Source organism: Arachis hypogaea, chromosome 12 (assembly GCF_003086295.3).
Source record: "Arachis hypogaea cultivar Tifrunner chromosome 12, arahy.Tifrunner.gnm2.J5K5, whole genome shotgun sequence".
Lineage (NCBI taxonomy): Eukaryota > Viridiplantae > Streptophyta > Magnoliopsida > Fabales > Fabaceae > Arachis > Arachis hypogaea.
Window position 1 is genome coordinate 22,707,187 of NC_092047.1, and position 16,503 is coordinate 22,723,689.

The 16,503-nt window shown below is 29.1% G+C and overlaps 3 protein-coding genes across 3 annotated transcripts; 1 reads left to right on the forward strand and 2 right to left on the reverse strand.

Moving 5' to 3' along the window:
- Positions 1 to 1,275: 1,275 nt before the first annotated feature.
- LOC112729830 (receptor-like protein kinase FERONIA) lies at positions 1,276 to 2,346 on the reverse strand. The gene has a single exon (XM_025779976.1). The coding sequence runs from the start codon at positions 2,344 to 2,346 to the stop codon at positions 1,276 to 1,278; it is 1,071 nt and encodes a 356-aa protein (XP_025635761.1).
- Positions 2,347 to 10,785: 8,439 nt separating this feature from the next.
- On the forward strand, positions 10,786 to 15,122 carry LOC112727124 (plasmodesmata-located protein 3). Its single transcript, XM_025776768.3, has 3 exons — positions 10,786 to 11,299; positions 11,892 to 12,315; positions 13,080 to 15,122. The coding sequence occupies exons 1-3, from the start codon at positions 10,946 to 10,948 to the stop codon at positions 13,214 to 13,216; spliced, it is 915 nt and encodes a 304-aa protein (XP_025632553.1). The 5' UTR covers positions 10,786 to 10,945; the 3' UTR covers positions 13,217 to 15,122.
- On the reverse strand, positions 14,502 to 15,055 carry LOC112727125 (mitochondrial import receptor subunit TOM9-2). Its single transcript, XM_025776769.3, has one exon. It carries the CDS (start codon positions 15,053 to 15,055, stop codon positions 14,741 to 14,743), a length of 315 nt encoding a protein of 104 aa, XP_025632554.1. The 3' UTR covers positions 14,502 to 14,740.
- Positions 15,123 to 16,503: the final 1,381 nt, after the last annotated feature.

Sequence of the window (16,503 nt, forward strand, 5' to 3'; positions counted from 1 at the left end):
AAAAGTTTATTGAGTTATTTGAATTAACAGAATTAAATAAATGCTGCAATTGTTTTGAGAGAGACATGTATAAAAGCCAAATTTTAATATGTATTTGTAGGTGAATCGTGAACAAGCTTCACATATTAATAAATAGACTTCATCTTCAAACTCTAAAGCCAAACTGGGAGCCAACTTTCATTCACAAGATGATAAACACGCGTCAAAAAATACATGAACAAAAAAAATTTCTTTAACTTTATACAAATTTACATATGCATACTATAATTGATCTTATTTAAATTATTAATTTAATATATTTATTATTTAAAAAGTAATATAATAAGAATTTAGAATTAGAAAAAAATGATAAAACATTTATTTTATTTATATTATTTTAATTTTAATTTGAATTTAATTTTTTATTTTTTATTTTATTAATATATAAAAAATATAAATTAATATTTTTTTACAGGTAGGATAGAATTAAAATTTGATGGTACTAATAAAGTTAGAATAGAATCTAATACCTTGTCCTTCTTATTGTCACCCTACATACGTGAGATGACTTTGGAAGATAGACCTGCCACTATTTCGTGCGTGAGTCGCGAATTGCAGGCCCAATTTGGCTACAACGAGGCTTGGGTTGGTTAGTTCACAGTATGGCCCACATGAGTACCATTTCCTAGGCGGTGTTTGTAAACTGCTAAAAGAATTCCTTTCGCAGGTGCCATTTGCGACTTGGACGTGCGCATTTCAGTCCAAGTATTCAGTATGCATTGTCATGCACATTTTTTGGAATTAATCTTTTTTAAATATTTAAATCAATAAAATACTCTGTCTGCATCATAGTTTAGCACATTTTTACGAGACAAGAATGCTAGAGCACTAGTAGATTTTATGATTTGAAATTATTAATTAGTCATCATTAATATTTTTAATAGTGTAAAATTATTTATTTTTTTTTTGCTAGTTAAGTATTTGCCAAATTTAAATAAAAATATTAGTCTTCTAAACTTTCTCCTTACGAGACCAAAACGTTTATCAAATTGCTCTTACAAAAACTGGATTTAGTAAAAATTCATCTATGCCCAATCCATCTCCAATATACCAAAGGAAGGTATGGTTGACAAAGTAATGGAAGGATTTGAAATTGAAATAATCTAATGAAATTTTTCAATACCAAGACTCAAGAATTGATCATATATCTCAAAAACAGAGACACAAACACGCACAAATAACAATTATTAAGGTAGACTTAGAAATTACTAAATCATATCCTTTAAGAAATTGAATTTAGGAATTGGCATTCGGCTCATATTTGGAGTCAGCTTCCTCTTGCAATTGCAATGCATGTTCAAGCTCCACTTCCACTTCACCCATATCTGGCCTCTCTCTTCCATCAACAACCAAACATCGATGAGCAATGTCAACAAACAAATTCCAACAACTTGGATCAATCTTTGACTTCAGAAACGGATCAACAATTTCCTCTGCATATGACTTCACCAAATACTTATGTTTCAAATGTTCCTTAATAAGATCCATTGCTGACTTAGCACTAAAAACTTCTAATAGAACTATACCAAATGAATACACATCCGATTTTTCAGTTAAATCACCGGTTGCTGCATATTCTGGATCACTATATCCACATGTTGACATTACTCTCGAATTAACTCTAATCAATGATTTTGACATGCTATATGGACCTCTTTTGGACAAGAACAACCCCGAAATTTTCGGTTCCCAGTTATGATCTAAAACAATGTTGCGCGATTTAATGTGACGGTGTATGATTGCATACTTGAGTCCTGTGTGAAGATAGTGTAGTCCACGCGCTACTCCAATGCAAATCTTAAGCCTAAGTTTCCATGGGAGTGGATCCCTTATAATTTTATTAGGATGAATATGATCAAAAAGGGAACCATTAGACATGTATTCATAAACAAGAACTAACTCGTTTCTTTCGACACAAAATCCAACTAATGACATGAGATTAGGGTGGTGTAGCTGTGAGAGCAAGACAACCTCGTTCTTAAACTCTGAGAAACCGAAGATTGATTCTTTTTTGCATCGCTTGACGGCGACTGCGGCGGAATTTTGCTTCAAATGACCTTTGTAAACAACGCCAAATCCGCCTTCTCCGATTATGGAAGAATGGTTGAAGTTATTTGTTGATGATTGTAACTCAGCAAGTGAAAAGTGGTGGCAAAGTTCTTTTATTATGGATGATGGTTGTTTTGTTGAGACAAGTCTTTGATTTGAAAAGAGTTGTTTTGTTGAGGTGAGGGTTGGATTAGAAGGTTTTGTTTCTATTGAGATATTTGACTTAGAGAAACAACACATGCCTCGAAGCAAACCCATTTTGGATAAATGCTTTGAACAACATTGAGTTATATATATATACAAATAATTTAAGAATTTAATTTTGAGACAATATCAAATATTTTTATATGTATGTTCAATTACACCACATCACATTTTATTTTAATTACATAAAGATTAAATATAATTAAACTATAGTATAAATTGTTTTATAATATCAATGTATTAAAATTAAATTTATAATTTAATTTAATATATTATTAGTCTAAAATAATTTTATATGTATATTTAAGGATAATATTTTATAGTATCAGTGTGTTAAAATTACACTCGTATATAAATAGAAATCTTGATCTTTTTAATAGAAAGAAGTCAAAGAACGTATACATTAAGTTAACAAGTCTTGGTGTTTGTCCGAGTGAAAGTCAACATAAATCAAAGCCGTCTCAATTGACTTCGTAGTTCTGCGGGTTCCACAACAACCCATTTGATAACAATAGTGATCCTTCTCTGAAATCCCCTGCTTTAACTAGCAGGGATGAAACAAAACATTTGTGTCGCAGCTGAAACTTGAAGCATTAAGAGAACAATTGCATGATCATGTAGGTAGGTGGGTTGTGATTTATTTAGGTTTAATTATTTTTGTTAGTTTTTATAATTTTATTAAATTTGTAATTAGTTTTTTATATTTTTTTTTGTAAAAATTTATGTATGGCCAACTTTATGTGAAGTTGATAATTGAGAGTTATTAAATGATTTGACTAAATTTTTATCTAACCGCTCTTAATTATCAACTTCACGTAAACTCACTGCACCTAAGTTTTTTTACCTTTTTTCTTTTAATTAGATTTTTATACTGTTTTTAATTTTGTAGTTAAGTTATTTACGTATCGAAAACGTTAAAATTAACAGAATATTTCTTAAAAAAACATGTGGTCAAAGATTTAATTAGATTTTTGATGATGAGTATCTTTAATTTGTAAAAAAATATTCTGTTAACTCTAATATTTTTTACATTAGCAAAAATCTAATTACAAAATTAAAAACAGTATAAGAATATAATTGAAGGAGAAAAAAAGTATAAAAATTTAATTACAAATTTAGTGAAATTATAAGAACTAAATAAATAATTAAACCATTTATTTATTTATGGATTTTGCAAATGAGCTAATAAGAATACTGGTTAAGGATGTAAAAGTAGAAAAGTTTTATAAAAAAGTTTGTAATAATAGAAGCTCTTTTAAAATTTTTAAGTATTTAATAATTGGAAGTATAACAAATTCATCATTATTTCAGTAATTTTTAGTAAAATATCTTCTTTTATGACACTTTTAAATAATATACTTAGGGTATATGTTAGCAAGACAAAAGGAAAAAAAAAAGCGAATTTCGTAAAATTCTAATAACATTAAGAGCATGTGAAAGTTGAATTTTTATTTACTTTGGGTAAAGTATATTTTTTGTCCCTAAAGTTTGATAAAAGTTTTAAAAATATCCCTAAGTTTTATTTTGTTTCAATTTTATCCCAAAAGTTTTCGATTTGCATCAAATATACCCTTGACGGGTAATTTTTCAAAAAATTTAAGATCAATTCAATAACAATCTCATAAGAACAACCCTCAACACAAGCAAATCAAGCATCATTTTCATGCATTATTGTTAGATTGGTTTTAAATTTTTTGAAAATTTAGACGTCGGGGGTATATTTGATGCAAATCGAAAACTTTTGGGACAAAATTAAAACAAAATAAAATTTAAGGATATTTTTGAAACTTTTGCCAAACTTTAGGGACAAAAAGTATACTTTACCCATTTACTTTTATATGACCTTAAAGCATGCTATTTATTTTTCATATTTTTCTTTTAAATAATATCACTTCATTTTATTTTAATATTATAAGTAATGTTATTTCAACAATTAAATATCTGTTTGCTTTTCTGTTGGCATTCTAAAACATTTGTTAAAGTTGCTACGGATAAAGTGACAAGCTATTTATGTGTTTTAATGTCATCATGATTTAGCCTCTAATCAACATTTTTTCCCTTCAGCGCCAGTTAAGTCAGTCAGTTGAAGCAAAATCCACACTTTTATTACTACGGTTAATGTTATTCAACAAATTTAAGTTGTTAAAATTTTTACAAAAACATTTTTAAAGTGATTTTTTTTCTTTAAAAGATCTTTTAAAAAAATAAAAATAATTTTATATTTAGATATTTCATATAAAAATATTTTTATTTAGAATATAATATATTTTTTGTTTTTAAAATTTATAATTTTTTTTTGAAAATATCCCTAACGTTTAATTTTATTCAATTTTGTTCTTAATGTTTTCGATTTATTCAATTTTGTTCTTACCGTTTTCGATTTATTTTAAAAATATCTCTAAACATTTTTAATTTTGTCTCTAATATTTTAGATGAAGTTAATATTCAGAAGTAATTCTGATATAAATTGAAAACGTTAGGGACAAAATTGAATATATTAAATATTAAGAGTATTTTTGAAGAAAATCACAAACGGTAGAGACAAAAATATACTTTACTCCTTGTAATAATTATATTTGGATATAACAATATAAAAGTATGTTTTTATTCATTTATTATATTAAAAACATCTTTTTTTGTAAATAAAAAAATCTTTAAAAAAATATAAATTATCATTTTAAAAAAAATATTTTTTAATTTTTTAAATATTTTTATTTTTATTTTAAAATTTTACGACACACACTTAAAAAAACATCTTTTTCGACTAACTTAATTCCATTCAAACAAGCACTGTGTCTCTATGATGGGATGAAAATTAAAAGGGCATTACATTACTAGAAGCCTGAAATCCAACAATAGAGTCAAGAAAAAGAAAATCAAAATTGAGACAAAAATTAAATGGACAGTAATAGATCTCTTTTAATTTCCATCTGTAAATACTAAATACAAAGTGGAAAAGGAAAATGATACCACCCTATATTAGAATATATATGAGTGGCTAATGACCATAATTTCAATAAAAAGAATAGAGAAAATAACATTCTTTTTTTTTTATGAGAGTGAGACATCTAAATGATATTTTTTTCTATTTATTATAAAATATATACTTCTATTTTCTACAAAATTAAAATAACATATACATTAGTCCATTTAACTAAAATATTTTTCAATAATCATTATAATCAGAAAAAAAGAGAATGTCATTTAAGAGTTGATGAATCATGAATGTCATTTCAATTAATAATTCGTTCATATTTATCTCTTTATAGTAACAACAACTTAAATTATTTCCCTCTTTATTTACTATTATATTGACTAATTATTAGTATCATTAAAAATAATTAGTTCCCTCACTGAATCTCACCAAGGCCAAAAAGGAAAAAGCTTTAGGAGAAGGACCAATGTACCTTGCTTCCTTCACACGAGCCACAACTCTTGAAGACATAAAGTAGAATGTTTCGTTCCCTCTAATAATGTTGCCCTAATTCGCTTGTGTTTACAACTGTTGTCATGGCTACATACTTTTCATGTGAGTATGCATGTGACATGCAATATTAATATCTTGAATATGTTTCAGTCAAATGCATATTCAAAAGTTACTCTTGATGCCTTTTTTCGGTCAAATTTCCACTGTACTATTGCATCATCATCATCAAATCATATGGCATGCGACTGTTACTGTTTACCCTTTTTTAGTACGTGATTATTATAGTATTTAAAAAGTGGTGTCTAAATTGTTATAAAAGATTAAAAATTAATATTTAATTTAAAAAAATAAAAATAAATAATTTTTAAATTTTAAAAATTATTATAAAAAATAAATTAGACAAAAATTATACACCAACTTATAAACACTATAAAATTTATCGTATTAGTGATAAGAATAATCTCATCAAGAGAATTATTTTTGTTGTTGCAAAACTTTTAAAAGGTATGATAATTCGGTATGATCATTATCATCATCTTTATTTAATCATATAATGAAGGCTAATAATTTTTATGGATATGACACCTACTTGAGTGTAACGCAGCGTTATAGATGTTAGGGAATGTTTTACACTGTTGTGACGATGGTGGTGAAGAAATCGGACAGTCCAATTTCGTTGAAGAGAGAGAGGAGTACAAATCAGACCGTCCGATTTGTGCTGACATATATTTTTTTTGTTAGAAAATTGGACCCATCGATTTCTTGCATGCAGGACTGATAAATTCATTTTTAGGGTTTATCTTGTGCTTAATTGAGTGAATTTTATCCATTATTCTCACACTTATTCATAGAATTCACATGTTTTATATTTTCCTTCCTAATTTTGTACTATGATTGAAAACATGCTTCTTTAGCCTTAAATTTACTAATTTTAATCATCTCTTATTACCATTCGATGTCATGATATGTTTGTTAAGTGTTCTCAGAGTTTATCGGCCAAGAATGACTTAGAGGATGGAAAGGAAGCATGTAAAAGTAGAAGGAATATAAGAAATTGAAGGAATTGCTAAGTTGTCAATCATGACCTCTTCGTACTAAATTGATCATAACTTGAGCTACAGAGGTTCGAATGAGGCGGTTCTAGTTGCGTTAGAAAGCTAACATATGGGGCTTCAAAATGATATGCAATTTGCCATAGTTGCCATGCAGTTAGGTGACGCGCACGCGTGGATCACGCATACGCGTGACCTTGCGAAATTTCAGCGACGCGTACGCGTGGGCGACGCGTACGCGTGACAGAGCCACATGCTGCACGTATCAGAAAATACTGGGGGCAATTTCTGGACTGTTTTTGACCCAGTTCCAAGCCCGAAAATATAGATTAGAGGCTGCAGAGTGGAGGAATCATTCATTCAACAATTCATACAACTTTCATTCACATAATTTTAGGTTTTAGATATAGTTTTCTAGAGAGGGAGGCTCTCTCCTCTCTCTAGGTTTTAGGGTTTTAGCTTTATTTCTTCTTCAATTCAGATTTTCATCTTGTTTTATTTTAGTTTCTATTCTACATTCTACTAGTCTAGCACTTTAGTTTATCTTGTTGATTTATTTATTCTCCACTTTAGTTTATGCACTCATGATGTTAGATTCAATTTTCATATTAATGCAATTTGTGTTTTCCATATTTATGATTGCTTTCTTCAATATATGTTATTGATGCTTGCAATTGGTTGTTTAGATTTTATTATCTCTCATTAATTTTCTATGCTTTTATTTTGTACCTACCAAGTATTTGATAAAATGCTTGGTTGGATTTTAAATTAGCTTTTTATATTCTTAACTTAGATTGAGTAATTAGAGACTCTTGAATTGTCAAAATCTCTTGTTAGTTGGTGATTGAAACTAGCTAGTTGGCTTGAACTTCACTAACTCTAGTCTTTGATTAGGACTTGTGAACTCAAGTTGATTTTCTCAGTTAACTTACCTTCAATTGTTAGAGGTTAACTAAGTGATAGTAAAAGACAATTACCATCACAAGTGACTATGATAATAGGGATAGAAATTTTAACTATCAATCCTTGCTAGGACTTTTTTTAATCATTAGTTTATTTTCTTATCATTTACATTCCTTGTTCAACCTTTAAAAATCCAAAAATATACTTTCCCGTAACCAATAATAACTACACTTCCCTGCAATTCCTTGAGAGACGACCTGAGGTTTAATACTTCAGTTAATTTTATTGGGTTTGCTTGAGTGACAAACAAATTAAATTTGATTGAGGTTTAATTGTCGGTTTAGATCTATACTTACAATGCGCTTATTTTTGTGAATTCTTTACCGACAATTTTTTCCATCAAGGACCAATTTTTTTTATGCAAAGAAATCGGACACATCGATTTTCAGTCTGCAAGACAATTTTTTTGGACAAGAAAATCGGACCCACTGATTTCATGCATGCAAATTATTTTGCCCAACGCAACTCTAATCGGACTGTCCGATTTAGGTCCTCCAAAAATTTGAAACAGTTGGACGGTCCGATTTCAACGTTTATATATATAACAATGGTCTCATCGAGCTCTCCACTTCATTTTTTTCTTCTCATAATCTTCAAATCGTCTGAAGCTCCTCTCTGCTCCTTCTCTTCTTCTTCAGTGTTTCAAAAAAATTAACATCAAAATTGAGGGAGTGCAATGTGAGTATATCATAATGAATGATAGAGTTATGTTAAAAGTATATTATCATGGACAAGTTTTATTACAAACATATGAAGAAGTGAAATTTGTGTATGAAAATTCATTAGAGATCAAATTATTATTCCATTTATACTGTCATTTGAAGAATTAAAAGGTGTGATTTGTGAGAAGATAGATTCTCAAATATTTAAAAGAGTGTCGTATATTTTGTACAGATATTCCATATCTGTATTTAGTAGATTCATTCAATTTCAAACGAAATACGTGACCAATGAAGCGAGGATGCAAAAAATGTTCTCAGTGTATCTTAAAAGTCGGTCCCAAATATCGTTCATCGAATTGTATATTGGATTCGAGCAATCTATAATAGACCGAGACATTGAATTGAAATAATAATAATAATAATAATAATAATAATAATAATAATAATAATAATAATAATAATTCACTTTCGCCAATAAATTATAGTTCAAATGGCATAATCTCTCCATACTCATTTAGAAATTGCGAGTTCGAATCTCCCTATCTTTGATAATAATAATAATTCACTTTCAACAATTATTATATTAAAACAATTTTAACATTTACACTTCCAACATAACAAACAAATTTAACTATTCTATTCTATTCTAACAACACACAATAATAAATCATTAATCTTTTATTAAATATCTATATTATACTCATAATAAAATAATTAATTCAATAATTTTTATATATCATCTACAATAAATTTATTAATAACAATTAATAATAATTATTTTATTATCATACATAGATCTTAATAAAAATTATTACTACAATAAATTTATTCAAAACAATTGTAATAATTAATTTATTATCACACCTATAATCTTAATAAAAATTATTACTACAATAAATTTATTATTAACAATTAATACTAATTAATTAATTTATTATCACACGTATAATCTTAATAAAAATTATTACTACAATAAATTTATTAATAACAAATATTTTATTATCATACCTACATCTTATATTAATAAATTAATTAATTCACTTTGAATTGGTATAATAATAAATTATTAATCCTTTATTAAATATCTATATTATACTCATAGTAAAAATAATTAATTCAATAATTTTTATTTATCTTCTACAATAACTTTATTAATAATTATTATTTTATTATCATACATATGTCTTAATAAAAATTGTTACTACAATAAATTTATTAATAACAAATAATAATAATTATTTATTATTATACCTACATCTTAATAAAAATTATTACTACAATCTATTAATGATAATTAATTTATTATCCTACATCCATAATCTTAATAAAAATTATTACTACACTATTTTTATTAATCTTTAACATTATCACTATTATTTTAATTAAATCAAAATATTTATAAATAAAAACTTACATAATTAGAATGATCAAGATAATTAACAATGTAAAATTCTGGACGATTAACGTCTTTTATTATCATTCTCTTTGGCATTGTTGAAGACTAGTGGTCCAATTTTTTTTCTCAAAAGTCCGATTTCATCAACAATAGAGAGTGGAATCAGTGGAGTTAAAGGTGGGATTGGGGACTTGGAATGAGTGAGGGAAGGATGGAACGAAAGTGAAAGGGATGGAGTAATCACCGAGTAGTATACAAGTAGGGGCGAGGGTGCATGCATGTTTGACGCGTGGCATGCAGTGCGCAAATTGAACGGTCCGATTTATTTACCTGCGATGTCTCTAATCGGACCGTCCGATTACTCTACTCCAAATCAGACCGTCCAATTTGTTGATCACAGTCGTCACATCTTCGTTAAATCTCCCACACTCCCATAATTTGGCTATACACCATACTTATCCCAATATCAAAATTAAAAAAAGTGTATAAGGAATAGTCTTCACCTTTTATTTATTAATTTTTTTCTTAATTTTACAATTCCCTTTAGGTCTTATAATTAAGTTATGCTAACAATTGTAACAATAACAGTCTTCGTTAGGCTATCCATTCTGATTAACCACAATAATGAAACCAAATATAGTTTAAGCCCAAGCTTCATATTAAAACATGATTTTAATAACAAGTGAAATTAGTGAAAGAAGTAAGTACTTGATCTCAACTAAATGTATCAAATTTGATACTAAAAATTAATAAAAAAGAATGACAGGAGAATTTTTACTCATTTTGTAAGACTTCGTTTGAGTATAGTAATCGAATTTCTAATAATGGAAGAAAAATAAAAAATAGAATAAGACATAGAAAGAATAAAAGAAAACAACAACAATAAAAAGAAGTCACAAGTCACAACTCACAACATTAGCATGATCCAAACACCATACTCGACTGGTAAAAATTGTAGCATATAAAGCAATCATGGTACCAGGACAACAGAAGCAAAAGTTACAAAAACACCCCTCAACAAAAGCCAAAACCACCAAACCAAGTAAGCCAGAAAACTATATTCCAAAATCTTCCTTGTTGTGAGTGAACAAATAAATAGAGCATAAGAACGTTAAAATTGAATAAAATCTTCACATTCTGAAACCCCAACAAAATGAGCATTATCAAAAGGCACTATTCTCACCCTTTTCTTCTTCTCTTCACTACTGTTATTCTTCTCTTCCTTCTTCCTCTGTCAGATGCTGCAGATAACACAAGCTTGGTTTACAAAGTTTGTTCAGATCAGAAACTACATGACCCATCTGGGGTTTACTCACAGAACCTCAAATCCTTATTGGTTTCTCTTGTTTCACAATCTTCACAAAAACCTTTCTTCACAACAAATTCTGGCACTGGCCAGAATAATATGATCATGGGTTTGTACCAATGCAGAGGAGATTTATCAAACACTGCTTGCTACAACTGTGTCAGCAAAGTTCCTTACATTTTGGAAAATCTTTGTGGCAAGGTTGTTGCCTATGATATAAATGCTTATATTTATTGTTTCTTATACTAATTTGTGTAAAATGTTGATATAAGTATTCCTCTCCTAGTTAAATATTTGAGTAATGTTAAGAAACAAACTTTTTTCAACCGATTTCAGTCCATTTTTTAAAATTGTTTTGTTTGTGTTAAATTCTATATTCTAAATCATAAATCATTAACTTTAAATCTTAAATTATATATTTAAATTTTAAAATTGACTAATATTAATTAACTAAGAGTGGATTTCCTATATTTTCTCTCTCTCTCTCTCTCTCTCTCTATATATATATATATATATATATATATATATATATATTTTTTTTTGTGGATATTCCAATGAAGACTCCATAGTTCTTTTCATGTAAAGATGTTTCATTTTGATCATTGCATGGTGGAGTGTAAAATTTAATTTTATATCTTATAAAAGTGTGACTAAATAAATAAATTATACTTTTAAATAAAGATCTTCGTTAGAGTTAGTGCTTTTTCTTTTATGTTAAATTGTTTTACAAATTTTCTTATGTTATACATCAATGCATTCTTGTATAAATCTGATATGTATTAAGAGTTCACAGGTGGTGGCTGCGAGAATCCAACTAAGTGGTTGTTATCTGAGGTACGAGGTTGTGGGGTACAAGCAGGTTCCTGAGACTCAGTTACTTTACAAGGTTTGTGGTTCAAAACAAGCAAATGGAGATGGTGGTGATGGGTTTGAGGAGAAAAGGGACTCAGCTTTTGGCATGGTGGAGAATGGAGTGAAGAGTAGTAATGGTGGGAAATTGTTCTACAAAGGGAGTTACCAGTCTTTGAATGTAATGGGGCAGTGTGAGGGTGATTTGGCCATTGATGATTGTGGTGATTGTGTTAAGAGTGCTGAGGAACAAGCCAAAGCTGAGTGTGGTGACTCATTTCAAGCACAGATTTATCTCCATAAGTGCTTCCTCAGTTATAGCTTTTACCCTAAGGGAGTTTCTTCCACCATGCCATCTTCAACTGCAGGTAAGTAAACTACCAATCTAAGATATTTTTTCAAATTTTGTTTTTCATATTTGAAGAACATGTATTTCACTTTTTTTTTTCTTTTAGGGACTAAATTATCAAACTATAATTTTTAAGGGGCTTGATGATTTACTTGAAAAACTTATCTTTAAACAATAATTTCTTGTATATTGTATATTTAGCACACACTTTATTACTATTAAACATTTTCTACTCTAACACTCAAACTTTTATTTTGCAGTATTAGATTAGATTCCATAAATGTCACAATTTTGGGTATGCAAGTATCATAACTCTAGAGAAAAGAAAAAAATATCCCGTCTTTCCCCTTTTTTTTTTTTTGGTGTGTTTGTTAATTATTGTAGGACTCTATATGGCTGCTTTTGAGTGTTGTGTCTTTGTGTTTCTGCGATGTTAGGCAATAAAGAAAAGATCTTCATTTCTTTAACTTATTTTGATGTATTTTCCCCTCACTAATCATTAAGGAACGATCTATCTGCCAGTGTTCTGTTTTTGTTCGTGGCTATATAGCAAATAACAATAAACTAACATAAATTTGATAGCAATAACAATTATGCTTGAAATAAAAAAATAAAATATTATCGGAGTATTGGACCATTTTTCATTTGGGTATTTGAGAAACGAGGTGTGCGAAGGGGAAAATAGGCTCTTTCATTTCACATTTGCACTTCACTATTGTTTATGATTGTATGTTATGTCTCCAACAACAATAAAGCTTGTGTTTCTGTGTTTGATTGAATCAGAGTCAGCAGCCCAAGGAGACACTAAAAAAACAGCAGCCATTGCTCTGGGGGTATTTGCAGCTATTAGTTTCTGCTGCGTTGTTTTCTTGTGTGTCAAGTCAGTGATGGATAAAAAAAGAGATGGAACTTGGAAGTGAAGTTGACAATTTGTACTTATTTTAACCTCTTACACCAGTTGAAATAGTGTCAGATATATGGGCATTTAGGTTCTACAACTTGTCAACTTAGTATATGAGACAGAATGAATACATACATTATTTTCTATATATCTTACATGTCAATATAGAGTTAGCTTCTAACATTTTAGCTTAAAATATACAAGGCTATATAGTTCAGACATTAAAGGTTTAAAGTTATTGCTGCTTCATGGTTGATGTGTTTTGAGTCGGATGTCCAAAGTTGATCAAACTTTGGTTTCTCATGTTGTGAATAACGGATGCCTATCATCAACATGGTGGTTTGTACAATTGTACTCATTCAAATTAATGTTTGGATGAGTTTCGTTGAGTCTCTTTCACCACTAAACCGCCCTAACCTCAACTCTGAAGTCCCATCTTGATTGTGTTTGTTCCCAACATAACACTGCGAGCTACATTAGCAACACATGATTTCCCCTGCACCACTTAATGCAGCAAAATCGCAATGGCAGTTTAAGACTATGATTAGCAACATCAACTTACAGACTCATCTCTCAACCATAGAAATTCTAACAATAACACGAGACCCCAACAATCCCCCAAATTCGCTTTCATGTTCAAGAATAAGCATTACGATAATCATAGCTCGACCTACACGGGTAAATTAAGCATCTAGTACTACCATTATCACAAGAAATCTGTTATATCTACATCCAGAGTGCGGGTTTCCCACCGTATCTCTCCAAACCAAAGACTAATCTATTATGAATCGGAATTTCATTTAAAAATTTGTCACTTACAGATCAAATTTTATATGCAAAAATCGGAATTTGAACTTCTAACACTTGTTAATGCAGATAAATGAGTTAACTACTTAACCAACCCAATTTGATTTGGAAAATATTTTTATCTGAGGAATGTTAGGGACCAGCAACTTTTGTAATTTGTAGCCATCAAATAGCCATTAATGATGGTTTTAATGGTGTGAAATTTCATCCAATGGCTTACTTTTTTTTGTTGATTACATGCTGACCAGAATTTAACAAAGTTGCTGGCCTAGACTTTTCCTTTGTATCTAGTATCCAGACATAACATAATATTGATCAAATGCTGCAATTCATCTGGAATTATGCCAATCAAAGTCCTAAAAAAACCATTAAATAAATAAATAAATAAACTTGTTGCTAAAAAAGAACCTTGATGAATGCCCTAAGGGTCTTCATTATAAAAATCCATCACAGCTCAAACCTTAACAGCAAATTAAATTCGGCATCCAGCAACATAATTACCATCAAAATCATAATTAAATAATAAAAACATGATGACTTATCAGTGTAAGTAACAAAAAGAGTTCTCTACTAATAAGGTAAATCACACGAATTATTGAATCTAAAAGCAATAAAACCCTAAAACCCTAGCTACCACTCGCTCATTCAATCAACCAACAGTGATGCTCTCCAAACGTCGAAAAATACAATAACAGAAAAACCGAACCGAAGGAATGAGAGAGCAGTTCTTGATTCTTCACTTAGGAGGACCAATGGAGGCGGGAGTTCCAAGGATGCTGGCCTGCTGGAGCTCGTACTCGTTGAGCTGCTGCTCGCGATCCATTTCGATGATGAGAGGGACAACGAGGATGAGGAACGTTGTGCCGGCGATCCATGCGGCTTTTCCGGTGCTGCGGAGGAGCTTCTTGGCCACGAAGGCGGCGTCTCCGGCGGCCTGTTTTCCGCGGGCAACGATGGGGGAGCGGGAGATCTTCACGATGAGGGAGTCGTCTCGGCCTCCTGGCCTCTCAGGGAGGGACACTCCGCCTCTTCTGGATTGCGATGACGACATTGTTGCCGAAGAAGTGAAGGGAAGCAGAGAGACGGAGAAAGAAAGAAGGAGACGCCGAGAGTGAAGGGTGTAGAAAAAGTGAGAGAAACTTTCTTTTATTTGTGAGTGAATCCCCAATGGGCCCTTCACAATTAATTCGAAGCAAGAACGATATTCTCAATAGAAAATATTTTTAAAGATAATTTATTATTTGATTAGGTTGTTATTTTTAAAATTTTTAAATACGTTTTTTTAGATTATTGAGTATTTAGTTTTTAATATTGTTGAATTAATAATTTGTTTAAGTGTTATTACTAAAAATTTTTAAAATGTTATTTATAAATTATAATTTATTATTTACATAAGTTGTTACTTTTTAAATTTAAAACAATCTTTCTTTTAAACCGAATACAAAAAGGGAGATTTTTTACTGACGTGACACTCATAGTCTCATATATTGAATTTTGAGATTATTTGCTTAAATGTATTTATTAAAAATTTTTGTAATTTTATTTATAAATTAATAGATTATTTGGTTAGATTGTTAGATAATAATAAGGATTTAGTTTTTGAGTTTATTAGCAAGGTAGTTAGAATGTTAGATATTTAAATCTTAATATTATTGAACCAATTTAAATAAAGTTATTTATAAATTATTTATAAATTATTTTAAAATTAGGACGGTTGTTTAATAATAAAATCAACAATTTAAAAATAATAACAAAACAATAAGAAGCAAGTAGTAGTAAAAAACAAGTTTGAAAACAAAATAATAAGAGCTTAAATTTGAAAACGGAAACAAAACGTCATTTTAAAACAAAACAATAAAAAATCAAATTTAAAAAAGGTTGTTACTTTTTAAATTTAAGTTATTTACTTAAGTTGTTTTGTTTAGGTTGTTATTTTTTTATTTTAAGTTATTTTAAATTGATTGTACATAAATTAAAATTTTCAAAATAAATTCAAAAAATACATGCTTCAGTTAAGAGAACTATTGTGTCTCGATTCATGAATTTGCTAAGAGAAGTTGACGACGGATATATCTAATTGTGTTAATGGGATTACATATGAGTCTATTAGGACAGTTAATGAGATTTACATATCCTAGCTTCTAAGATATTTTCTATTGTATGGGACTACTGTGTGACGATAGAAAATTCATTGCAGTTATTAATGAGATTTGGTTATCAATTGAGAAAATTGTTTGTGATACTATTGATATCTAATAGTCTTAACAAATCAAATTGTTTTTAAAATGCAACTTAGACATTATTGATTGACAGAATACTATATATGACGAGAAAAATATTGAAAAACTAAGGTATTTTACTAAGTGTTCACTAATAGGCAATTTTACATTGCTTTGTCAAGAGTTAAGAGTCGCAATGGTCTGAACATTCTAATTCTAGATGAAGACAACAATCCAAACTCATTAACAACAAATGCCGTATTCAACGAAATTGTTAATA

Excerpts from the sequence above, each read along its gene's own strand:
- LOC112727124 (XM_025776768.3), top strand. The coding sequence starts at position 10,946 with ATGAGCATTATCAAAAGGCACTATTCTCACCCTTTTCTTCTTCTCTTC. Across the intron at positions 11,300-11,891 it reads TGGAAAATCTTTGTGGCAAG|GTGGTGGCTGCGAGAATCCA; the intron begins GTTGTTGCCTAT and ends AAGAGTTCACAG. Across the intron at positions 12,316-13,079 it reads CATGCCATCTTCAACTGCAG|AGTCAGCAGCCCAAGGAGAC; the intron begins GTAAGTAAACTA and ends TGATTGAATCAG.
- LOC112727125 (XM_025776769.3), bottom strand. The coding sequence starts at position 15,055 with ATGTCGTCATCGCAATCCAGAAGAGGCGGAGTGTCCCTCCCTGAGAGG.
- LOC112729830 (XM_025779976.1), bottom strand. The coding sequence starts at position 2,346 with ATGGGTTTGCTTCGAGGCATGTGTTGTTTCTCTAAGTCAAATATCTCA.